This window comes from Puma concolor, chromosome C2, assembly GCF_028749965.1.
Source record: "Puma concolor isolate L17-30 chromosome C2, mPumCon1.1.hap2, whole genome shotgun sequence".
In the NCBI taxonomy this organism is placed as follows: Eukaryota; Metazoa; Chordata; class Mammalia; order Carnivora; family Felidae; genus Puma; species Puma concolor.
In genome coordinates, this window is record NC_141675.1 from 10,856,487 (window position 1) to 10,883,181 (window position 26,695).

Sequence of the window (26,695 nt, forward strand, 5' to 3'; positions counted from 1 at the left end):
AATAAATATAAAGGGCATTATTGGGACAAATGGTAAAACTGAAGTATGAACTGTCTTAGTATCGAGGGTACATTTGTTGAACTTGACAGTTATACTATGGTTCCATAGGTAAATATTCTTGTCCTTGGGAGACACAAGCCAAAAAATCTGGGGTATCTGCGGTCATGAATTCTGCAACCTACTCTGAAATGGTTCCACAAAAATATTAAATAGACAGTGAGGGAGGATGAAGTAGTATATTTACATTTGAGAGATCACAGTGAACGGAGGAGGAAATTCATTGTACTGTTCTTACAATTTCCTTAGCAACTTTAACTTTTTTAAAATTAAAAAATTATGGGATGCCTGGGTGGCTCAGTCAGTTAAGCTGCCAACTTTTGATTTTGGCTCAGGTCATGATCTCAGGGTTGTGAGATTGAGCCCCAAGACGGGTTCCGTGCTCAGTGTGGAGCCTGTTTAAGATGCTCTCCCTCCGTCTCCCTCTGCCCCTCCCCCGCCAAAATATAAAAAAATAAATGGTGTTCAATGTCTTTACTAAAAAGAATTTTAAATTAAAGGATTCTGCCTTCAATTTCTAGTGATATGACAGGCTGGTTATCCTCCCAAATGAAACAAGTATAGATAAAACATTAAATATTTTTAAACATGTTGCTGAGCTGGCATGAAAAGAAAGAACCGTAAGAGGCCAAAAATGAAATGAAATGGGAATCCCGGGGAACAGTTGAATGCCAAAGGGAGTTTTCATGCTGACAGTTTGTTGAACCTCATGGGGACCTTGAGCTTCCATCTTTTTTTCTTTTTTAACAGCTTTTTTGAGATCTAATTTATATACCATAAAACTCACCTGTTCAAAATGCACAGTTCAGTGGGTTTTAGTATACTCACCAAGCCGGGCAACCATCACCAGTATCTAAGATCAGCACATTTCATCATCCCCAAAAGAAACTCCAAACCCATTAGCAGTCACTCTCTCAATCATTCCCTCCCCCGCCCCTCCAAAGCCGGGCCCTGTTAGCATTCACCTACTTTCTACTTCTATGGAGTTATCTACACTAGACACTTCACATACATGGAATCCTACAACATGTGGCCTTCTGTGTCTGGCTTCTGTCACTCAGCATAATGTTTTCAACGGTCATCTATGCTGTAGCATGTATCAATACTTCATTCCTTTTTATTGCTAAACTTATAATCTACTCTATGAACATATTAGGTTTTATTTATCAGGTAGTGTTCATCAGCTGATGGACATGAGGGTTGTTTCCACCTTTTGGCTATTGTGATTAAAGTTGTTGTAAACATTCATGTTCAATTTTTTTCTCTGGAAGCTTGTTTTATTAGATTATTTTGAGTATATGCCTAGAAATGGAATTGTTGGGTCACATAATAACTCTGTTTTTCCTTTTGAAGAGTTGCCAATTTTTTTTTCCAAAGTAGCCACACCATTTATCAGTCCTTTTTTTTTTTTAATTTTTTTAAAAAGTTTCTTTATTTTTGAGAGGCAGAAAGAGACAGAGCTCGAGCGGGGAAGCGGTAAAGAGAGAGGGAGATACAGAATCCGAAGCAGGCTCCAGGCTCTGAGCTGTCAGCACAGAGACCATTTATCAATCCTAACAGCAGTGCCTGTGGGTTCCAATTCCTCCACATCCTCACCGGGCCTTATTATTGTCTTTTTAATTAAAGCCATCTTACGGAGTGTGAAGAGATATCTCACTGTGCTTTGGATCTGCATTTCCCCAAAGACTGAGGAGAAAGTGCATCTTTTCACGTGCCTACTGGTATATTTTCTCTGTATATTTTCTTTAAGAAACTGCCATCCAAACCCTTTGCAGAGCTTCCACCTTGGTGCAAGATGGCAGAAGATGATTAAAGCCAAGGGCCCACACAAGGTGAAAATTTTAACAGGAAACAACCTCCCACCCCCACCCTACGTAAAGCTGGAATCTTAAAGGACATCCCTTCAATGTGAAGGTAGAGAAGAATTAACTCACCGTCCAGAGGGAACAGCAAGATAACAGCTATCTCAGATTTGGCAAAGGGTAGAGAGCAAAAAATATCCTTTTCAATTTAGACACACTCAGTCTCTCATTTGGGTTGGGTCTAAGTCTAGTTAGGATATAAAGAGCACAGTAGATCTGGAAAAGTTAAAAAGTTTCTAGAAATGTAGAAAATTGAAATTAAAATTTGAATGTATAGATTAAACAGCTAAAAAGATAATTATTAAAATAGAGGAAATAATAATAATAATAATTAATAAAATGCAGGCCAGGAACACAGAGTTGGAAGTTATCAATTTGAAAGCCATAGAAGATAGAATCTAAGGCTCTAATACATATTTAATTAGAGTTTTAGAAGAAAATGAAGTAACATGAGAAAGACAATATTTCCAACATTTCAAGAGATAATGGCTGAAAATTTTCCAATATTGTTGAAAGATGTATAATTGGGTCCAAGAAGCTCTATTAAACACAAGATAAATAAAAAGAAATCCTCAGACATATAATGAGATTGTCGTATACAAAGGCAAAGACAATTTTAAAAGAAAAAGAAGCCAAATAAAAAAGGAAAGGCAAATCTTAATTTGCCAATTTCAGTAGCAGCCATGGAAACCAATAAAACAAAAGAATAACACCTTTAATGAATGGAGACAAAATGAACACCTTAGGATTCTATAATCTGTGTAATTATCTTTCAAGAATGAGGAAGAAAAAAGATTTTCATAAAAATAAAAACAGACGGTAGGCCTGAGATATAAGAAAAAACAATGAGCAAGGATACCAGGCAACCATGTGGTTGTGGGTAAAACAAAACTGTTGACTGTATACAAAAATTATAATGCCTAACATGTAGGTAGAAAGGAGCACAGCGCTAAATGACTAGAAAAGATTACAAATTGTGAGAGATGTCATCTGAATTAGAGTTTTGAGGTCTCTGTTTTTGCTTAGAAGCAGGTTAAAAATAGGCATTTATTTTAACCTGGATAGCAGACTAAGTACGCATGTTTTTTGTTTTGTTTTTATTTTTGAGAGAGAGAGTGTGCGAACAGGGGAGGGGCAGAGAGAGAGGGGGGGACAGAGGATCCAATGCGGGCTCTGCACTGACAGCAGCGAGTCCGATGTGTGGCTTGAACTCACAAACTGAGTTCATGACCTGACCCAAAGTTGGACACTCAACTGACTGAGCCACCCAGGCGCCCCTAAATATTCATGTTAAGATAGCTAAGGAATCCACTAAAGAACAGACAGACCATGACTTCTAAACAAGCAGAAAGGAAAAAAAAAAGGATAAGAAATACAAAAAGGAAAACTGAATCATTGCAAAACATGGCAATCCTGGAGCCATCGACATCCTTCTATGTCAATGGGGCAAATTATGGTTCATTCCTATACCGGAATACAATTTTAAGCTAATGAGCAGCTACATGTGTCAACACGGAAAACACTCAATGATGAATGAAAGCAGCAACAGAAGAAAGCATCATGTGATTCTATATTCTGCAAAGTTCAAAATGAGTCAAGGCTAAACAATGGCTGTAACACTTTGAACTTTATAGAATACAAAGCCAGGACAGGGGTTACCTCTGGGAAAGTGGACAGGGCACACAAGATGCCTCTAAGATATGGCAGAGTTCTATTTCTTAAACTGAATGGTGGGCAGATGGTTACTTGTTTTATTATTCTTTAAATAGTATATGAGTTTAGTACAATATGCACTTACAAAAAAAAGTTTTGTTTTGTTTTGTTTTTTAAATGTTTATTTACCTTGAAAGAGAGAGAGAGAGAGAGAGCAAGTGAGTGAGGCAGGGGCAGAGAGAGAGGAGAAGAGAGAGAATCCCAAGCAGGCTCAGCACGGTCAGCTCAGAGCCTGACTCAGGGCTCAAACCCATGAGCTGTGTGAGATCATGACCTGAGCAAAAGTCAAGAGTCCATTGCTTAACCGACTGAGCCACCCAGGCGCCCCACGTACAAAAAGTTTTAAGGAATCTTAGTTCCAGGGGCATGGTACGAGTCTGCAGAAGACACTTCCCTACGTCTTAATCATGCAAGTCAGCAACAGAATGACTGTGGCTCAACCTTTTCAAGTACCCCAAGAGAAAGGAAACCCAAATACTACCTCCCATCTGAGCTCCCTTGCCACAGGCTAGCAGCTAAGCCAGGCTGGTACTAACCAGTGACCTAGTTAACTGAGCTTTGGTCTTCCACCTTTCACTAATCAACTTAATCACATAAAGGGAAGTTAAAAAAAAAAAAAAATCCGACATTAGCTTCCCAGGGCAGCGCGAACATAAGCTCGTGATTTGAAATGTGAATGAATAGGAAAACCACTCAGGATTCATGTCACAGTTAAAGGAACCTGAGACATTATTTCCAAAGTATGAGCTAGTAGAATATTAAATACAGCGATTATGGTTCTCCTTAAACATCTCCATCTCTAAGGAAATTTCTGGGTCTGTGAAACCCCAGAAGGAGGCCAGAGCCTCAAAGCACACGGACCTTTTTTTCCCCTAAACTTGAAGGCAGAGTTGCTGACAAGTCCTAGATATTTTCTCCTCTTGACTGTCACACGATGTCAGGCAACACAACTCCTCCGTCTAAAGAATCTTGTTCGAGAATGCCCCTTCACGTCTGCTCTCAGTTAAGTACTTAAGACAAAGTTTTTCTCTTTCTAAAGTGATCTTTGATGTTTGCCAATCCTTGACTGATAAAGATTGTATAGATTCTTGTTGTACCCTCAATTTAAAGATGTCTGTCCCAGGGGCGCCTGGGTGGCTCGGTCGGTTAAGCGTCCGACTTCGGCTCAGGTCATGATCTCACGGTCCGTGGGTTCGAGCCCCGCGTCAGGCTCTGTGCTGACAGCTCGGAGCCTGGAGCCTATTTCAGATTCTGTGTCTCCCTCTCTCTCTGCCCCTCCCCTGTTCATGCTCTGTCTCTCTCTGTCTCAAAAATAAATAAACGTTAAAAAAAAAAATAAAGATGTCTGTCCCACATCAAGCCCCTTCTGGAAACAAGGTGGGTTATAAATCAACAACAAAGAGGTCTTTCTCCTCTGAATTATTTTCCCTCCAGAAAGTGGCACCACTTATAATTAGGTTTTGGAAAGATGAAGGAAAGCGTAAGGCAAGATAAGAAGGTTAGACCTTTGCATGTTTTTCCAAAACAGGCCATTAAACCCAGACCTCCGGAAAGCTGACCTACCCCATAGCTTTTTAGACCTTCTTTGAATAGCGTTTACACAGGAACATAAATTGATGAAATGTTTCCACTGCACCTACGAAGCTGGCATCGTTCATAATTGTGCCTAGGCCATTCTCCTAATCTTTCACAGTCTAAGTAACTGACCGTGTTAAAAGTTAAAATAAGCAGGGCCTTGTGGTTCTTACTGTAGCCTTAAGCTTTCTTTAGTTAGAAGTATCATCGTATCCCTAACCTCAGTACGTACCACAGAAGCTAAATTCTACATTCATGCTCATCACTGGGTGCACAAAAAAATCCTAGGAGCTAAGACAAGGCCATTCATTCTCAATGCAGCCCTGTCCAAGTGGGATTAATCTACATACTCTGCATCTACTGAGAAAAGAGGAAAGAAAGAAATCGATATGTAGCCAAGAAATAAACTAGTGTTTACCTCTGGGACAGGGCTTACATGTATTTTAGCTCATTTTCTCTTCTGCTAATTATGAAGTCATCATCACCCTTCTCATTATTAGAGATGGAAGTTCAGGAAATATCAGGCCAGTTGTGCAAGGTCACACAGCTAGAAATGGAATACATGTCTAAATTGAAAAAGGGTAAGCCCTTAGAGTGTCCTAGAAGTATGAAAAATCACAGGTCTTTCACTTCCAACACAATGAGCCTAGTAGAGTCCAACGAAAGTGGCCGTGATAAGCATGGCACATGGATCCACTCAGCTCCACTTCGTGCCCCTTGCAGCACACGCCTTCCCGCTCACCAGAGGCTGGAAACCAGTCTATAGCCCAGGTTCCACACATGATGTAGCTTTGGCAGACGCACTCATCCGAGGCTTAGAAAGCAAAAGACAACATCATGGGGCTACACGTGCCTTGGCTGCTTCTGTATTCCCATTGCAAAGTCAACCAAGGAGTGGACTGTCTGTGGCACCTATACTGAAATCCCAGGGTCCCATCCCTTGCTTCCCAGTGTTGAGAGACCAATGGACATTTGGAGGAGACATTTGGGCCATGTGTCGCACTGGAAGCAGTGGAGGCCCAGGATCCAGCAGTTCTGAGAGTAAACCCCACTTCTTGGCCTTTCTGCCCACGATAGGGGAGTTCCTCAGTTTGATTCGGAAAGGTTTTGCTGGAAGCTTAGCTTAGAGCCTGCTCTTCCAGCCCTACCAAAATTTTTGGAAGCCAGTTAAATCTTGCTGCTTCAACCAGCCAGCGTGGATATTGTCATCTGCAATTGAACTGTGACCAAGACAATGGATATCCTGCTTTCCCACAGAAGGGAGATTCTACTGGACAGGTTACCATGAACCTGATGGGTGGGTACAGATGAGGGAGAAGCAACCAGGGGAGGTTTGTTTCATCTTGCACTCAACAAGTGTGGTGGACCCACTCATGTGTAACCTAGGAACTGTTTTCTCAAATCAACTAGGAATGCCAACAAAAGAAGGGATTCCCCCAAACCTGGGCTGACTTAATATCAACTGAGATAATAAAAGTGAAAATTCACTTAGTTTTAAATGAAAGTTACAGGTAAAATATTCGTCTAGGGAGAAGTGCTGCTACCTTTCTGGGAATAGTTCTAGTCACAAATCTTGGCCAAAAAAAGAAACTATACTTTGCATCTGTTAAATTTTAGATTTGTGAAATGAGTAACAGAGGCCTAGAAGGAATAAAATGCCTTTTGAATTCCAGCTCAAATTTGAAAATCTGAAATTTTAAACTACCTTTTGGCATCTCCCTAAGCATATTTTTCTTTGTATATCTTACATCCTGTCATTGATCAGCTGTTTGAATAAAAATAGAAAGGTACTATTTACCACGATATTCTAAATGGCAGACACAGATTCTGGCACACAATAAATATCCAACACAAATTTGATGGTTGAGGAGTTTTCTTCTTAGGAACTCAAGTAATGTGAATCCCTTGCCTCAAAATTAATCCATGCAATCAAAAGCCAATCAAAAGCCAATACCATTTGACAGAAGAGAGGGGACACAGCAGTGTATGACTTAACAAAATTCTGTAAGTTATGTCTGGGGTGGTTTACTTGATCAGATGTTAAGATATATCCTAGAACTAAAACATGTTAAAACATGAGAACAAAGACCGGAATAGACTAGAAAGTACAGAGTTGAACCCAAAAAGATACAAGAATTAAGTAAATGAAACAAATGAAGCAATCCACATTAGTGAATGAAAAATAGTTGGTAATATATCATGTTGGGACAACTGATATTTGAAAACAAAGAGCTCAAATTTTTTTTTCTTTTTTTTTTTTTTTTTTTTTTTTTTTAAATTTTTTTTTCAACGTTTATTTATTTTTGGGACAGAGAGAGACAGAGCATGAACGGGGGAGGGGCAGAGAGAGAGGGAGACACAGAATCGGAAACAGGCTCCAGGCTCTGAGCCATCAGCCCAGAGCCCGACGCGGGGCTCGAACTTGCGGACCGCGAGATCATGACCTGGCTGAAGTCGGACGCTTAACCGACTACGCCACCCAGGCGCCCCACAAAGAGCTCAAATTTATACCTTCTGCTACAATAAATTTCAGTATGAAGGTTAAATATTAAGAATTACTAAAAAAAGAAAACAGGCTAGTGTATGTACCATCAAAGTGAGCACAGAAAATGATAGGTTAAATACTAATGTCTTAATGATATTTAGTTTGTTAGTAAGGTACAAACTTCTAAGCACGATGTTAAATGTGAGGAAAAATAAGATGAATACATTTGAGGATAAACTTTGGTTTTTATAAATAAAATCATCATAAATAAAACTACAGCATGATAGGGGCGCCTGGGTGGCGCAGTCGGTTAAGCGTCCGACTTCAGCCAGGTCACGATCTCGCGCTCCGTGAGTTCGAGCCCCGCGTCGGGCTCTGGGCTGATGGCTCAGAGCCTGGAGCCTGTTCCCAATTCTGTGTCTCCCTCTCTCTCTGCCCCTCCCCCGTTCATGCTCTGTCTCTCTCTGTCCCAAAAATAAATAAAAACGTTGAAAAAAAAAATTAAAAAAAAAAAAAAAACTACAGCATGATAGTCTGGAAAAATATTTGCAATACAGAAAGAAGGTCAATATTCCGTCTGTATGCTAAAAATACCTACAGGGGCACCTGGGTAACACAGTCGGTTAAGCGCCTGACTTTGGCTCAGGTCACGATCTCACGGTTTGTGAGTTGGAGCCCCGTGTCAGGCTCTATGCTGTCAGCTCAGAGCCTGGAGCCTGCTTTGGATTCTGTGTCTCCCTCTCTCTGTTCCTCTGCCACTTGCACTCCATCTTTCTCTCTCAAAAATAAATAAACATTAAAAAAAAAAAAAAAAACCTATAAGTGGGGATGCCTGGGTGGCCCAGTTAGTTAAACTCCCAACTCTTGACTTCGGCTCAGGTCAGGATATCACGGTCCGTGAGTTCGAGCCCCACGTCGGGCTTTGTGCTGACAGCTCAGAGCCTGGAGCCTATTTCGGATTCTGTGTCTCCCTCTCTCTATGACCCTCCCCCGTTCATGCTCTGTCTCTCTGTCTCAAAAATAAATAAACGTTGGGGTGCCTGGGTGGCTCAGTTGGTTGGGCAGCCGACTTCGGCTCGGGTCATGATCTCGCGGTCCGTGAGTTCAAGCCCCGCGTCGGGCTCTGTGCTGAGAGCTCAGAGCCTGGAGCCTGTTTCGGATTCTGTGTCTCCCTCTCTCTGACCCTCCCCCGTTCATGCTCTGTCTCTCTCTGTCTCAAAAATAAATAAACATTAAAAAAATAAAAAAATAAATAAATAAATAAATAAATAAATAAATGTTAAAAAAATTAAAAAAAAAAGAATGTCATAAGATAGACCCATAAAAAAAGAGAATGTCATAAGAAATTAATTATTAATGAGGAAAAGGTAATTTATCAGGTCTCAGCAGGGCACTGGGCACTTTCAGATTGGGTAATCTGAATGGAGTTTAGTAAAGGCATTATTTATAAAGCAGGGTGCCGGAAAACCACAGTGATAGCGCAGTGCCTGGCAATGGTAAGCAGCTGGGAGTGAACAGCGATCAGAGCCAGCGAAAATAGCAGTGTGGCAAGGGTGGCCAGGTAGCCCGCCTTCCATGAAGGGACACGGTCAACCTGCTAAGAGCCAGCGCTTAGGAATCCCAGGGACTGAATACCCGGAGCCTGCTCTCCTCTCATCCCACAGCCTCCTGTGGGTACCACCCCTGGATGACTGCAGTGAAACATCACAGGGGAGCCCCCTCGAGACAGTCCGTGGAAATTAGCCTTTAGGGTGGAGAACAGAGAGGGGTGAGAGTGGCTCTGAGGGACAAATGGGAGATAGCCAGCACAGGTGGCCACAGCGGTAAACAAAAAGAATAGTTTACAAGTGACTGCATTTAAAAAATTACAGATAAATAATAATACAGAACGACTTGAAAAATTCTGGAATGGTTTATTCAGTGCTAAATGGTGGTTCACTCAGGGGTGCCTGGGGGGCTCTGTCAGTCAAGTGTCTGACTTCGGCTCAGGTCATGATCTCACGGTTCATGAGTTCGAGCCTTGCATCGGGCTCTGTGCGGACAACTCAGCCTGGAGCCTGCTTCAGATTCTGTGTCTCCCTCTCTCTGCTCCTCCCCCACTCGCACTCGTCTCTGTCTCTCGAAAATGAATAAACATTAAAAAAAAATTTAAATAGTAGTTCACTCAAAGTTCCTTAACAGTGGTGCTGTTGGCAATTGGTAAAGCAACTCTTCATCGTAGGGGACTGTCCCATGAACGTCAGGACATTTAGCAACCCTGACCCCCCAGGAAACTAAATAACAGTAGAAGCTTCAAATATTACAATAACCAAAATTTAAAAAAAAAAATCCTAGGCCTGGGGTGAGTACCATGCCTGTTAACAACCACCATGGGGGCAAAAAATTACATGGGGTTTTCTTTACTTACCTACATTTTTCTATTTTTTCTACAAAGACTAGGCATTGTTTTCTGAAAAGAAAACTATGTTCACTTTTTAATTTTTTTTAAACATTTATTTATTTTTGAGACAGAGAGAGACAGAGCATGAACGGGGGGAGGGTCAGAGAGAGAGGGAGACACAGAATCCGAAGCAGGCTCCAGGCTCCCAGCTGTCAGCACAGAGCCTGATGCAGGGCTTGAACTCTCGGAACGCGAGATCATGACCTGAGCTGTAGTCGGATGCTCAACCGACTGAGCCACCCAGGCGCCCCTCACTTTTTTTTTTAATAAGAACTCAACAGGATAGAATAATTTGATTCCAGCTCTCAGTAAACTATTCATCTTTCCCCACCTAAGTCTGCTCATGACCGTAAGTATATGACAGGTGACCTAACATTATTCCACGGATGCTGTAATTCATTCTGAAGTCACCAATAACAGGAAGGGTACAATTAACTCAGCTTCTGAGTTAATTCTTCAAGTACTTGTAATTGTTATAAGATCAGAGCATCCGACAAGTCACAGGTCAAGTAATGGATTGCTTCTAGCTTGTTGTAAAACTTTAAACGGAAGGAAACAGCCACAATTTGGTTTCAACAGAAGGTTACATAGGCACTGCCCAAAGTGTTTGAGTAGGTTAGCTACCACCACTCACTCCTGTGGGAAAACGAGGGCTAGCGATTTTGACAACAGATTTGAGGAAACACTGTGTTTTGTTCTCTATTATTTCATTTCTCCTAGGTTCCAGCGGGAAGTCAGAATCTAAGTAATTCTTAGTAATTTTAAGTAGTTACTAAGTAATCTTAGCAATTATTTGTCTCAGTATTTGGTTTTTTCCCATGGCAGAAAGTAACATTTTTCTGGGGGCACGTCTATCTTAGTCTCAGGGCTGGGAAGGCCAATAGTTTGAGAGCTGCTTCCCTCCATAAACAATCGGTGGTACCATATGGCATCACCTCCAAGAAACCATCCACAGTAAGCCACATCCCGATTTAGACGTTCAACATGAACAAAAAAAAAGTACCTTAGATTAGCATATATCATTTAAGTGATTCTTCACCTATTTTATTTCAGAGAGTATTAAAAAAGTATTTTTAGCTTAATAGGCTCACACTACTGATAGTAATTTAAACCAGCAGAACTTTGCAGAAAGAGAATTTCAGAATATGTAACAAAGCCCTTAAATGTGAGTCCTCTTTGACACACAATTCTACTTAAAGGAACCTTCCCTTGAGAAAATCACTGGATAAATGTGGGAAGAGGGACAAAGAAGGAAGAGTGCTATGGCACTACCTATACTGGTGAAACCCAGGAACATGTTAGTTTTAATATAGAAAACAGAGGAAATCAAAGACGACATTTCCTTGCAACAGAACGCTGTGATAACTGAGAGATCCAAGATCCTGAGAAACGTTTACAGTATGGCAAGTGAACACAGCATATCATGAACTCATGAGATAGATTATAAGAAAATGCATGCATAGAAAAAAAAAGTGTACAAGGAGTTTCAGAAAAAAAACAAAACGGAAAGGTAAAAAATAATTTTAAAAAATCCCCTTACACATACACGAGTTTTCCTGATTGAGAGAACACACCAGGTAGGTCCTCAGTATAATGGAAGAAAATGGACTCAGATGAAGGCACATTGCTGGGATCTTATAGATCTCTTGGGACAAAGGTCCTATAGGCTTCCAGAAAGGAAAGGAAAAAAAGGATGAGGAATAGAAATTTATGGAAACAGGAATCAGAATAGTTAAATGATAATGGAGGAACACTCAAAATTTTGAAGGAAAACAATTTACAATCTAACATTCTTTTTTTTTTTTTTTTTTTTTTTAATTTTTTTTTTTCAACGTTTATTTATTTTTGGGATAGAGAGAGACAGAGCATGAACGGGGGAGGGGCAGAGAGAGAGGGAGACACAGAATTGGAAACAGGCTCCAGGCTCTGAGCCATCAGCCCAGAGCCTGACGCGGGGCTCGAACTCACGGACCGCGAGATCGTGACCTGGCTGAAGTCGGACGCTTAACCGACTGCGCCACCCAGGCGCCCCTACAATCTAACATTCTTTACCAGTCAAACTATTAATTATGTGTAACAGTCAAATCAAGACTTTTTTTTTTTTTTTTTTTTTAAGAGAGAGAGCACAATCGGGGGAGGGACAGAGAGAGGGGAATAGATCCAAAGCAGGCTCTGCGCTGACAGCAGGGAGCCCGATGTGGGGCTCGAACTCACAAACCGTGAGATCATGACCTGAGCCGAAGTCAGATGCTTAAAGACTGAGCCACCCAGGTGCCCCTCAAATCAAGACATTTTGAAAGATGTAAATCTCGACACATACATGCATCCTTTCTAAGGAAACTACTAAAGTCTGTGTGGTTCCCCCACTACAAGTGAGGCAAAACGGAGAAGGACAGCGGTCAGGAGAAGCAGGGGACCCAGTGTTGGAGAGAAGTGGAGACAAAGACTCCCCATGGTGATACTGCAGGAAATCCCATGATGCCAGCTGTGCCCAAATGAGCAGGACAGGTGGGAGGAGGTCAGAGTTCCCAGAGAGGATTTGGCCATGAGATGACCTTGATAGAATCCCGATGTCTCTCAGTTTCCTGATAAGAGATTTAGACAATTAAGGTAAAATTAGTGACTAAACAGTTAGAGAAAGAAGAAATGGAAAAAGAGAAGGAAACAAATTGGGCAGGAAAAGAAAAGTGCTCACAGACTACTCGGTGGCTGGGCTGTGAACAGTGTTTATGGTGTCCTAAGGTCAACAATGGGTATTGATTTAACCCAAAATATAGTAGGAGACAGAAAGAGTATATGTATAATAGGAGGGTGGGATGGGATATCTAAGAGGTGGTCTGAGAGTGTTAGAGCCACATGTCTCAGAGGGGGAAGTCGAAAGATAACACCTACAACGGGGGGGGGGGGGGGGAATCAAGGAACAGCATTATAAATATGTTATTTAGGGCTCTAAGAGATTTGAAAGTGAGCACCTCTAGGTATGAAGACAGTGGGGCAAACTTCTAATTCTAAGACTATTTTATTCCTTAAAACGTGCACAGTTGTCAAAAACCAAAATTGAACTATTGGGAGTGGTAAGGGTAATTTTTCTTACATGTGTTTCCATCTTTCAAAACATTTACTGAGGGGCGCCTGGGTGGCTCAGTCGGCTGAGCGTCCAACTTGGGCTCAGGTTACGATCCCACCGTTCGTGGGTTTGAGCCCCCTGTCAGGCTCTGCGCTGACAGCTCAGAGCCTGGAGCCTGCTTCGGATTCTGTGTCTCCCAGGCTCTCTCTGCCCCTCCCCCGCTCGTGCTCTGTCCCTCTCTCTCTCTCTCTCTCTCTCTCTCTCAAAAATAAACATTAAAACATTTTTTTTAATTTAAAAAGAAAATAAAACATTAATTTTTTTTAATTTATTGAAATTTTAAAAGACACATGTCAAAATATCAACAGTGGTTATTTCTACTGGCAGGACTATGGGCCATTTGCATTGTGTCCTTCGCTTTGCTATTTTCCGAAAAAGCGTGGAACACAGAGCATATGGATCACCAGTCAAAAACCAAGAGGCATTTTACTTCGTGCCGGGTCCAGATCCACCCCCAGGTAGAAGCCCCCATCTCCGACTTCAGTTTCTGTTTGCTCTGCTGGAGCAAGGAAGTTGCCAACTACTTAACGCACACAGCAAATATTTGCCGAATTCCTATAAGCCAGGCCCTGCAAGGTGATTCCAATACCTTCGTTGTTGTGTGTGTGTGTGTGTGTGTGTGTGTGTGTGTGTGTGTGTTTTTTTAATTGGGTCTCCTGATGTCCCCAATACCAGCGAAGGGAACTAGCTGGGGGATGAGCCCAGACAACACTGTGCAAACTTTACGTGCATTGGCATCGATTCCGTCCATCTGGGGCGGGGCCTGAGACGCTGGAGGAGCAAGTCAGCTACCTGATGTACCCAGGTTCTGTCGGGGGCTTCTCAGAGAACCATCTGGGTCTTCAGCCACTTCTATACCACCATGGCTCCCATTCTCCGAACCCACACAAGCTAGATTTCAACTCCACACATTTCCAATGAATGTGTGTGAGATCGGGCGGAAAGGGTAGGCGGCTGGGAAGGATGCTCCTTGGCAGTTAAGCACAGGGCCCTGGAGAGTGCCAGGCCCAGGGTTGAATCACAGTCCAGACACCCCCCACCCCCAACACACACACACACACCCGCCCTGGACTTCCCCTCTCTGTGCCTCAATTTCTTCTCATGCAAAATAGGATAATAAATGCACACAGGATAGGGCTGCTGTGTGGCCTGCATGAGGGCACAAGGCCAACTAAAGGTCTTGAGGAGGCCCTGGCACATGGGGAAACAGTGGCCACCACCGGCTGGTAACAGGGCTCCCTCCAGCCAAGAAGGACTGGCTGGGACTTGGAAGAAATCACTAGACCTCTCGGCCTCCATGTCCGGTCAAGAGGAGAATGCGCACGCCAGCCCTCCTCCCCAGGACTGCGCTGAGCCCAGGAGGTGCACAGCACCCTGCAGGAGACCTTCCGGTCCCCAACGGGGTCGAGACCCTCATATTTTTCTCGGTGCAAGTTTCTTAATTCACCTCGATTTTAACACCGGGGAGAGAAGTAGGCGAAGAAAAAAGTCCTCTCCTCTCCCTGAGTTCTGGAAGGCTTTGCTTTCAGGGAGGAGGCCATCCACATGGAGATCAGGTAAGGAAGGCATCAGGTGTCCGTGACACTCGTGAACCCAAACCGAACGAACGCCCACCGAGCGCCCTGCTCCCAAGACGCGGCACGACCCCCGACGGGACCCGGCAAGCAGACATCCCGCGGCTCAGGCGCGCAAGGTGATCCGACCTCGCTCAGAGCGGTGGTCTCCGGGTTTCGCACGCCGGGGAGAAGGCGAGCCCGCGCGAAAGGCGTCCCGGGCAGGCGGTCGGCGGAGGCACCGCGCGCGGGCCCCCCGGAGCCTCCCCCGCCCCCCGCGCGCGCGGCACTCACGATCTCCGCCACGATGAGGAGCCCGGGCAGGGTGCGGAGGAACTCCCGGTCGTAGGCGAAGCTGCTGCTGCTCGTGGAGAAGTTCTCGGCGAAGGAGCTGGCAGTGGTGGTGACGGTATGCGAGCGGGCGCGCTGCGGCTCCTCCATCGCCGCGCCTCTCGGCGGGGCCGGCCCCTCCCCGGAGACCCCCAGCGCGTCGGGGGCCGGACGCGCGGCCCGGAGCCCGGGGGCCGCCGGCGGCGGGGGAGGGGAGCGCGGCGGGCGCGAGGAGGGAGGCGCGCCGGGGGGCGCCCCCCGGGGCCGGTCGCGCCGCGGCGCGTGTCGTGCGAGCGCTCGGCGCCCCTCGCTCCGCGGCGCGGGGCTCTCGGGCTGCGCTGGGGCCCGGGAGGAGAAGGAGACGGCGCCAGGGGAGACCGCCGGGCAGCCGAGCGCCGCGGCGGAGGCCGGGAGGAGGGGAGGGGGCGTGGAGAGGGGCGGGCGCGAGGCGGGAGGGAGAAGGACCGCCCCGCAGAGGCGCCGCGGGTCGGCGGCCTCTTCACCTGTTGCTGGGGACCGCGCGGCCGGATGGGCGCCGGTCGCGGCCGGGGCCGCGAGGCGGGCAGCCGGGCGGGCGGCGCGGAGGAGAGGGCGCGGGGGTCCCGGCCGCCGCCACGCCCCGCCCCCTGGCGCGCGCAGCCCCGCTGACCTGTCTTCTTCCACCTGGCGGCCGCGCGGGGGCTGAGCGGCCCCGGGGAAAGCCGGGCCCCTAGCGACGACCGAGGCCGGAGGTCGGGTGGTGACTCGAGTGCCAGAAAGAGCGGCCGGAACCCGGGCCCGGCCGGACCTTAGACCCGAGATTGATGGGAGGCCTCTGCGACTGCCCGGGAGAGGCCTGAACTTTTCCCCCTCCCGCTGTGGCCGCCACCAAAGGCCGGTGTTATTTCCTGCTCCTCCGGTCGGGAACAATTTGAGGAACCGACTTAATCGCTGGGCTTCGAGGGCAGGGCGAGACGCTTCCAGGCGCTCGCAGTGGCACTACGGGGATCCGTGGAGTCTAGGTGACGGCTAGTTGTTTGGGGTCCCTGGTCAAGACCAATCAGCGTGGCCGTCCCGTCACCCTCGGAAGGAAATGTCCAAAACAAAACAAAAAAAAAAGCTTGGAAAGTGTGGGTTGTGCAAAGCGAAGTGTAGGATAAACGGGCGTGCTTTCCTGGGATGGGGGAGGGGATGCGAGCGCCCCGTTTACAGGGTCAAGCTAAACCTGAACTGCGACGTGGCACCTGCATTTCTGAGCTCTGTGACCACGAGCGAGTGGCTGCACCTCTCTGGGCCTCAGTGTGCCATCTGTAAAATGCAGGATTTGATAGATGTTTGCCAAACACATCTTCTGAGTGGTCCCTCCTCCTGTTTTGTGAAAGGCTGGCAAGAAACGTATTTTATTCAGAAACCACCAAAAAAGAAAGGAATAATAATTTGGTCACAAATAGAGGATTGCTTCCAGGTCACAGGAAAGGCATTCCTTCTGATCTGCTCCAAGACAAGTTAAACAAGAGGTCAGAAGGGACATTTTATTCACCAGGTCCTATCAGGTGAGAAGAAAGCAAAAACTAAATCTAATAAAACAAAACAAGGAATTTCTTTCTTTTAAGTCTAGGCCCTAGTCAGGAAGACCTCAGGGAGCAAAAGCTAAGGCTTCAAAAGCTAAGTTATAAAGATGAAGCTTTGGAGAACTTCCAGCCATGAGCATGTGCTAAGCACCTTGCGCTGGTGGGTAAATGCAACAAATGCAACAAAGAATAAGGCACTCTCCCCTAGAACAATGGTTCTCTCACCTAGGAATTTGGGAGAAATGCAAGTTCTCAAGTCCCACCCTAGACCCATTGAGTCTAGGACAAAACCCAAGAAGTTGGGTTTGAACGGGTCCTCCAAGAGACGGATGCGTACTTTAGTTGGATAGCTACTGGTTCAGAGAAACTGGCAATGCAGCTGAGGGAAATCAGGTACATGACTGAAATGGCTGGGAAACAATCTACGACATCACGCATGACATTTAGTGAATGCAGGAAGACAGGAAGGAAGTCTAGACAACTCTATTTCTGTAATACAAAGGACAATTCCTTCTCAAAAAAAAAAAAAAAACCTCTTGGGGCCAGGTGGATTTCAAACTTCAGATTTTTTTAAACTTAAAAAGATTGGGGCGCCTGGGTGGCGCAGTCGGTTAAGCGTCCGACTTCAGCCAGGTCACGATCTCGCGGTCCGTGAGTTCGAGCCCCGCGTCGGGCTCTGGGCTGATGGCTCGGAGCCTGGAGCCTGTTTCCGATTCTGTGTCTCCCTCTCTCTCTGCCCCTCCCCCGTTCATGCTCTGTCTCTCTCTGTCCCAAAAATAAAAAAAAAAAAAAAAGTTGAAAAAAAAAATTTTTAAACTTAAAAAGATAAAATAGGGGCGCCTGGGTGGCTCAGTCAGTTGAGCCTCCGACTTTGGCTCAGGTCATGATCTCGCGGTCTGTGAGTTCGAGCCCTGCGTGGGGCTCTGTGCTGACAGCTCAGAGCCTGGAGCCTGCTTCGGATTCTGTGCCTCCCCCTCCCTCTGCCTCTTCCCTGCTCATGCTCTGTCTCTCTCTCAAAAATAAATTAACATTTGGGGCGCCTGGGTGGCTCAGTCGGTTAAGCGTCCGACTTCAGCTCAGGTCACGATCTCGCGGTCTGTGAGTTCGAGCCCCACGTCGGGCTCTGGGCTGATGGCTCAGAGCCTGGAGCCTGCTTCTGATTCTGTGTCTCCCTCTCTCTCTGCTCCTCCCCCGTTCATGCTCTGTCTCTCTCTGTCTCAAAAATAAATAAACGTTAAAAAAAATTTTTTTTTAAATAAATTAACATTTAAAAACTTTTTTTTTTAACGTGAAGTATACACAACCATATACTACATAACACCCTCGGTGAGGTCTAGAGAGGCGCTTTAATCAAATGCAGTAATTTTCTGCAATAAAAATACATGAATGACATAAGTGTGTGTTTGGGTTATCTATTGCAATGTAATAAACAGTCCCCAAACATTAGTGGTTTAAAATAACAACCGTCTTATTTGCTCATGAATCTGTGGGTCAGGAATTTGGGCAGGGTTTGGCTGGCAGTTTCTTCTGCCTCGTGTGGTGTTGCTTACTCATTCACTCAGCTGCTTTCAGCTCATAGTCCAAGATGAGCTTCCGAAAGTCCAAGATGGGCAGCCTTCGAAAGTCCAAGATGGCTTCACTGACATTCTGTTGCCTCCCATTGTGGCGTTTCAGTGATCCTCTATGTCGCCTCTCTCCCTTCAGGAGACCTAAGTGTCCTCACAGCATGGTAGGTGCAGAGTAGTTGGACTTCTGCATGGCAGCTGTCTTCCAGAAGAGAATACTCCAAAAGGGGCAAGAGCGGAAGCTGTAGGTGTCTCAAGGCCCGGCCTTGAGAGCTACACAGAATCATTTCCAGAACATTCTCTCGGTCAAGGCCAGTGACAAGAGCAGCCTGGATTCAAACAGTGGGGATATACATACCTCCTGGGGATGGGAGGAGCGGGAAAGAACTGTGGCCATCTTTTAATCCGTGAAGTAGGATAAATAACAACCATAAATAGCATCACATCGGTGGAGGCCAGGTTTTCCATAAAATACATTTTCTGCAAGCTTGAGAACAAACTATTGGTTTTTAGCTTTTCAGATTCTGGAATTGCAAAGAAGCAATTGTATACTGGATGCTGACAGAGGGGCTGCGCCTTTCCAACTGCTGCCTAAGTTCAGGTGCTCATCTTCTGCCTGGAACTCTCCTGATTGGTATTCCTGCCTCCAGTAACATCCTTATCCAATCTCCCCTTCTTCTTCCTGCAAAAATTATTATCCTGAAATCCCAGGCTCAAAGCTGGGCTAGTGTCCCACTGTGCACATCGTAAGGGCGTCTGTACCGTGGCTCAACCTGTCTCTTTCCAACCAGTCCAGAAGGCTTCCCATTCCGGCCCCAAATACCTTTTCATATGTCTCTGTAGGTGCGACCACTTTATGCCCATAACCAGCTTTGTTCTCGGCCTACAAAGCTTCTTAAACCTTCACCCATAGCTCAAAATCTGCATCTTCCAAGACCCATGTCAAATGCTACCTTTTCTGTGATTTCCTCTGGATATCCGTAAAGCTTGTTCTTCTTTGCTTTAGAATTCATTAATTTTATGCACTTCTCTTTTCTACTTCTTTAGGGTCTATGAATTAATCTTTTTGGCCTCCACCCCCCCACCATAGGAGGTATTGAATGAATACTGAAACCCAAGTTTGTTCTTTTTTTTTTTTTTTTTTTTTTAAATTTTTCAATGTTTATTTATTTTTGGGACAGAGAGAGACAGAGCATGAACGGGGGAGGGGCAGAGAGAGAGGGAGACACAGAATCCGAAGCAGGCTCCAGGCTCTGAGCCATCAGCCCAGAGCCTGACGCGGGGCTCGAATTCACGGACCGCGAGATCGTGACCTGGCTGAAGTCGGACGCTTAACCGACTGCGCCACCCAGGCGCCCCCCAAGTTTGTTCTTAAGTGCAGAAAAATACCAAGGAAAGAAAAGGTAGGCCCTACCCTCCCATAAAAGACTTCATGCGGAACAAAGCTTCGAGTGGGGACTTCTGGGAAGTGTATAATTTTTAAAACTAGAGGAGGAGGTAAACAGGTGGTACATCATCCCAGCCTACAGGAATAGCCCAAGTGATATCGCAAGTGCCAGGAGGAGCAGACCATGTGCAGATAGACACAGAGGAATCTTAAGACAACCTCTGCATGGAATAGAGGGGTTGCATGAGGTGCAGTAGGGTAGAGGGTTTACATAGAATATAAGATACGGTTTCCATAAGGCCATATCACCCAACAAGCAAGTTATGAGATATACAACTCTCAATGGCCCATGGAGCCCAGGCTATTCCATGCGGGCCCAGGGCCCATCAATAATTTAATGAAATAACTGGCTAGCTTGTGGTTTCTACCTGCTCCCTGAGGGAGGAATAAAGGCCATTCTCATTTATAAAGTACATTTTTTTTTATTATTGTTAAAGGATAGTTGACATACAGTGTTATAATAGTTGGGATGTGGGGGCGCCTGGGTGGCGCAGTCGGTTAAGCGTCCGACTTCAGCCAGGTCACGATCTCGCGGTCTGTGAGTTCGAGCCCCGCGTCAGGCTCTGGGCTGATGGCTCAGAGACTGGAGCCTGTTTCCGATTCTGTGTCTGCCTCTCTCTCTGCCCCTCCCCCGTTCATGCTCTGTCTCTCTCTGTCCCAAAAATAAATAAAAAACGTTGAAAAAAAAAATTTAAAAAAAATAGTTGGGATGTGTACCACATAGTGATATGACAATCCTATACGTTGACTCAGTGCTCACCACAGTAAGTGTAGTTACCATCTGTCATCATACAATGTTATTACGCATTATTACTGTACCTTTCATGTTCCTGACTTATTTATTTTGTAACTAGAAGTCTGTACCTCTTCATTCCCTTCACTTATTTCACCCATCCTTGTGCCCTTCTCCTCTCTGGCACCTGCCAAGTTGCTCTCTGTATTTAACAGTCTGGGTTTTTTTGTTTGTTCTTTTGTTTTGTTCTTTAAATTCCACATAATGAGTGAAATCATGTGGTATTTGTCTTTCTCTGTCTGACTTATTTTACTTAGCATAATACCTTAGGTCCATCATGTTGTGGCAAATAGCAAAATTTTTGTTCTTTGTTATGGCTGAGTAATATTCCATATCCATTCATCTGTTGATGGATACTTGGGCTGTTTCTTTGTCTTGGCTCTTGCAAATAGTGCTGCAATAAACACAGGGGTGCATGTATCCTCAGTTGGTGTTTTTGTTTTCTGTACGTAAATGTCCAGTAGTGGAATTATGGGATCATATGGTAATTCTAATTTTAAATTTTTGGGGAACTTCCATAACGTTTTCCACAGTGGTTGCACCAACTTATATTCCCACCAACAGTGCGTGAAGCTTCTCTTTTCTCCACACCCTGGCCAACAGTTGTTATTTCTTGCCTTTTCGATACTAGCCATTCTGACTGGTGTGAGGTAATATTTCAACGAGGTTTTGATTTGCATTTCCCTGACGATTAGTGATGTAGAGCATCTTTTCATGTGTCTTTTGGCTGTTTGGAAAAATGTCTATTCGGACATGTCTATGCCCATTTTTTATTCGAATTACTTGAGGGTGTGTGTGTGTGTTTGCATGTGTATTGTATAAGTTCTTTATGTATTTTGGCTATTAATCCCTTATCAGATATATTATTTGCAAATATCTTTTCTCATTCAGTAGGTTGCCTTTCTGTTTTATTGATGGTTTCCTTTGCTGTGCAGAAGGCTTTTATTCTGATACAGTCTCAGTAGTTTACTTTTGGTTTTGTTTACCATGTCTGAGGAGACATATCCATAAATATATTGCTAAGGCTGATGTCCAAGAGTTTATTGCCTATGTTTTCTTTCGTGATACTCTTACCAAAATGAATGACCTGAATTTAACCACAAGGAAAGAATAGACCAAAATTAAAAGACATTTTGCAATTAAGTGTCAAGGTCATGAAAGACAAAGAAACACTGAGGGGCTTTTCCATACTGATAGAAACTAAGGAGACCTGACAACTAAATGCAGTGTGAAATCCTAGGTCAGATCTTTTCCTTTCTTTTTCTAAGTTTATTTATTTTTGATAGAGAGAATGCACACAAGAGCAGAGGAGGGGCAGAGAGAGAGGAAGAGAGAGAATCCCAAGCAGGCTTTGCACTGCGAACACAGAGCCCGATGGGGGCTTGAACCCACAAACCACGAGATCATGACCTGAGCCGAAATCAAGAGTCTGACACTCAACCGGCTGAGCCACCCAGGTGCCGTCCTAGGTCAGATCCTGGGTCAGAAGAAGACCATCAGCGAGACATTTGGTAAAATCTGAATAAACTTTGTATAGTAGATAACGTCATTGTATCATTGGTTTTAATTCTAGTACTCTTGTTATGTAAAATGTTAATATTTGGGGACTCTGAGTGAAAGTTTATAGGAAATCTTCATTCATTTATTTGCTTTACTTTTTGTTAGTCTGAAACTATTTCAAAAAGATAACTTAAGAAGATAAAAATGGTTTTTAATTTATGGCTGATTAAGAATAGTTTCCTCCGGAACCCTCTTGCACTGTTGGTGGGAATGCAAATTGGTTCAGCCGCTCTGCAAAGCAGTGTGGAGGTTCCTCAGAAAATTAAAAATAGACCTACCCTATGACCCAGCAATAGCACTGCTAGGAATTTATCCAAGGGACACAGGAGTACTGATGCATAGGGGCACTTGTACCCCAATGTTCATAGCAGCACTCTCAACAATAGCCAAATGATGGAAAGAGCCTAAATGTCCATCAACTGATGAATGGATAAAGAAATTGTGGTTTATATACACAATGGAATACTACATGGCAATGAGAAACAATGAAATATGGCCTTTTGTAGCAACGTGGATGGAACTGGAGAGTGTGATGCTAAGTGAAATAAGCCATACAGAGAAAGACAGATACCATATGGTTTCACTCTTATGTGGATCCTGAGAAACTTAACAGAAACCCATGGGGGAGGGGAAGGAACAAAAAAAAAAAAAAAAAAAAAAAAAAGAGGTTAGAGTGGGAGAGAGCCAAAGCATAAGAGACTGTTGAGAACTGAGAACAAACTGAGGGTTGATGGGGGGTGGGAGGGAGGGGAGGGTGGGTGATGGGTATTGAGGAGAGGGCACCTTTTGGGATGAGCACTGGGTGTTGTATGGAAACCAATTTGACAATAAATTTCATATATTAAAAAAAAAAATAGTTTCCTCGGGGCGGCTGCGTGGCTCAGTCAGTCAAGTGTCCAGCTCTTGATTTTGGCTCAGGTCACGAGCTCACGGATCGTGGGTTTGAGCCCTGAGTAGTCGGACTCTGTGCTGTCACCAGGGAGCCTGCTTGCGATTCTTTCTCCCTCTCTCTCCCTCTCTTTTTCTCTTCCCCTCCCCCACTCTCTAACTCTCTCAAAATAAATAAATAAACTTAAAACAAAGAATACAGTTATCTCACTGTATATTAATTTAAATTAAAATTTGAAGAAAACAATAATAGAGTTATCTAATTCCAGCTGTAGTCCACATTTGCCAAACACGTTTGATTCTGTGGTTTATCCACCCTACAACTTCCTGCCTCCCCTCCTCTTCTTTTTTATTTACTTATTTATTTATTTAAATTAGAGAGAGAGAGAGTGCACGTGTGCAAGCTGGGGAGGGGGCAGAGGGAGAGAGAGAGGGAGCGAGAGAGAGAGAGAGAGAGAGAGAGGGACCTGATATGGGGCTCCATCCCACGACCCTGGGATCATGACCTGGGCCAAAATCAAGAGTCATGTATTCAACCAGCTGAGCCACCCAGGCGCCCCTCCCCTCCTCTTATTAATGCATCCTGTAGGGAATCCAGGAACTTGGCTGAGAAGTCAAAATGTACGTTCCATTCCGGTCCCAAAAGCTACCAGTCAGTCTGGTCTGTCTTCAGTTTGAAAACAGGTGGAGATAGGGCCCAACTCCATTTGCCAGTGAACCTCTGGGTCTGGGCTTTGTTTGGGTTCCAAGGGGCTCTATCAATACCAGCAGAAGTCTTCAATCCTCTGGGATTAGGCAGGTAAGGTAAGACAAGTGAATCAGGCTCGATTTGTCTCGGAATGGCTTCTTAAATTGTATTCTTCTGAACCACACACACTAGGGTTTAAATATTAACTTTGTAAAAAGTTCTTCAATCATACAAAGGAGTACATTCACTCCCGTTTCTCTGGAACTGTATGACCTCTTGGGTTATACTTTCATTTTTTTGCTTTAGTACTGAAAACACACAGGAACTATTTCACTTTCCTTGCACCCATAACGCAACACTTGGGAATCTGGGAAATGCAAGAAAACCAGCACCCAGCATTCAAACTCAGTTGTGGAGGATGCAATAGGGACTAGTGGGGTCTGTGGTAGAAATGAGCACTAATGCTCTGAAGGGCCCAGCTGGGTTTTGGTTCCACCTGATTGTTGCCATGTAAGAATTTGGGCCTCGTATTGTTAGAAGTCTTGATTTTTCAATATGTTTTTTAAATGCTTATTTATTTTTGAGAGAGAGAGAGAGCGAGCAAATGGGGGAGGGACAGAGGGGGGCGGGGAGGACAGATTCAAAGCCGCCTCCACACTGACAGCAGAGAGCCCAGTACGGGGCTCAAACCCACCAACTATGAGATCATGACCTAAGCTGAAGTCAGACACTTAAACAACTGAGCCACCCAGGCACCCCAGAAATCCTGATTTTTAAATATTGGCAGCTAAGGTACATTATTTCAAAACTGCACGTGCCACCTTTGTGGGCTGAACAAAACATACCTGAGAACCATCAGTTGGTGCGATCTGATTGAGGCAAGGGGAGAAGGCCTTCTCCCTCTCCGGCCCTCTCGGGCCTCCGGCTTCCTCTGGGAGGTCCTGTAAAGGGCTGGGGCCTGCAGAGTTTAGGCAGAGAGGGTGACTCTAAGAGCAGAGTGGCTGGAGGGAACTCTAAGGAGAGTGGTGAGTGAAATGTGAAATAAATGGAATGGTGCAGAGGGCAGAAGTGGGTTTTCTGAAGGCAAGCAAGGTTAAGATTGGGAGAACAGAGAGGGATGTTAAGAATCAGCTCACTGAAAAGTCAGTTCCTGGAAGATAATGATAATATCTAAATAGTAACTAACCTATTATTGGCCTATTTTGTTTCAGTCACTGGCTCAGCTCCTTAAGTAATTCTGTGAAGTCAATGATTGAAAAGAAGTCTTTTTAGGGGCCTTGATCCCAGTGAGAAGGATGGACTGCACAGAGTTCTTAGCTGTGTTCTTGGCTCAGGAAACATTTATCTACTGCCTGTGATATGCCATGCATAACTGCACTGAGCGGTTCAGTAGGACACCGTCCCTTCCCTCAGTGAATACGTCACAGGAGTGGGGGAGTGAGCAGGGTGGGATCCTGGCCAGGCCCAGGGGTGGGCCCAGGGGCAGCAAGCACAGAGGGATGGCAGCACAGTCAGTCTGGGTCCTGGGGACAGTTTCCTCAAGGAGCAGACATTTTAACTCTTTTTAAGGGCCCTTCCAAGTTCCCGAAGCAAAGAATAAAGGGACAGAGAAGGCAGTTCCAGGAGCACGGATGCACCCCCTCCCCCTAAGCCCCATCAGGAAGCACTGGAGTGTGTTTGCTGAGAGTGGTGGCTAGAAGGGGTTTGAGCCCTCCTGGTCTTCCAGGGCAGAAAACAGTGGACCCTTCTGCTCCTTCTCCATTTGATCAATAAACATCTATTAAACCACGTGTGGAGAAGGGGATGGAGAAATTCTATCAATGAGCGTTTATGTAGCTTGAGGTCACATCATACCCACCTCTATCTGAGACTCGGAGAGGTTCAGGGGTATATACGTGTGTGTGGTGTTTATGCATGTATATGCAATCTTAGAGAGGTGAACAAAGTCAAGGTCAGACACTTGAGAATCTTTTGGGCTGCAGATTTTTTTACTTTTTATAAAAGCAATTGCTTTTATAACCAGGAAGAAAATTAAATTAATAGTACATATACTATTTGTGCAAACCAAAGGTCAGTAAGACGACTGGGGGAGAGTGGAGGGGTGGGTGTCTGTTAAGTTCCTCCTGTAGGGCAGGCTAGCTGACCCCCATGCCAGATTGCGGAGTGGAAAATAACTAAGGTTTGTTGAAGGAAGGGCCTGTTTTCCTGCAAGGCATTTTTCAGGGGCCTGTTTATCACATTCAAACAAGGAAACAGACAGCATAAATCACCAGCACGCGGAAACCCACCAGTGGACGGTGTCTGAGGATGAGGCCCAAGTGACACGGACATTGGTTTCAGAGAGGAGATGCCTTGGGTTCAGAGAAGCCACCCTTGAAGTTCCATATGGGAAGGCAGCAGCTGCTAAAACTACCTTGTGCTGGTTAATAGCACCCTGTCAAGGTTCCATGGGCCAAAACCTATAAGCTTTATTTACATTTTTATTTATTTAAATTCTGTGCTCTCGTAACAGTTTGAAAGAGAGGTGAATTTGAAGGTCCTAATGGCTTCTACTCATGAACATTTATTAGGCACCCATGTGTAAATTCTTCTGCCCAAGGTGTCGGATGAGCAAAGACCTTCACTTTCAAAGTAGACTATGCCTGGGTGGCTAAGTTGGTTAAGCGTCCACTTTCAGCTCAGGTCATGATCTCACGGGTCATGGGTTTGAGCCCCACGTCAGGCTCTGTGCTGCCAGCTCAGAGCCTGGCTCCCGTTTCAGATTCTGCGTCTCCTCTCTCTCTGCCCGTCCCCCACTCACGCTAGGTCTCTCCCTCTCAAAAATAAATAAAATGTTTAAAAAAACCCAAAAAACAAAGTTGACTACTCCCAAAGAAGTGCTAGGAATCTTCCAAAGTGAAATCAGAATTGCACCCAAAAAATTAGGCAGCAGGGATGAACAGCAGAGTAATTATACCCATAATGTGTCTCACCAGAAAGACTCCGAGAGGAACACATTAAGCAAGGAATTTCGGGAGTGGATATTTGCCTACTAAGTGGTTTTGCTTCAGAAAGAATTAATT

At 44.9% G+C, this 26,695-nt stretch overlaps 1 protein-coding gene across 1 annotated transcript in view; it reads right to left on the reverse strand.

Annotated features, from left to right (window-relative positions):
- Positions 1-15,699, reverse strand: part of CMTM8 (CKLF like MARVEL transmembrane domain containing 8) — a 97,922-nt gene extending 82,223 nt beyond the window's left edge. Inside the window, exon 1 of the mRNA XM_086720573.1 lies at positions 15,107-15,699. Coding sequence (XP_086576699.1) covers positions 15,107-15,253 — 147 coding nt within the window. The 5' untranslated portion in view covers positions 15,254-15,699. The remainder of the gene's footprint in view (positions 1-15,106) is intronic.
- Positions 15,700-26,695: the final 10,996 nt, after the last annotated feature.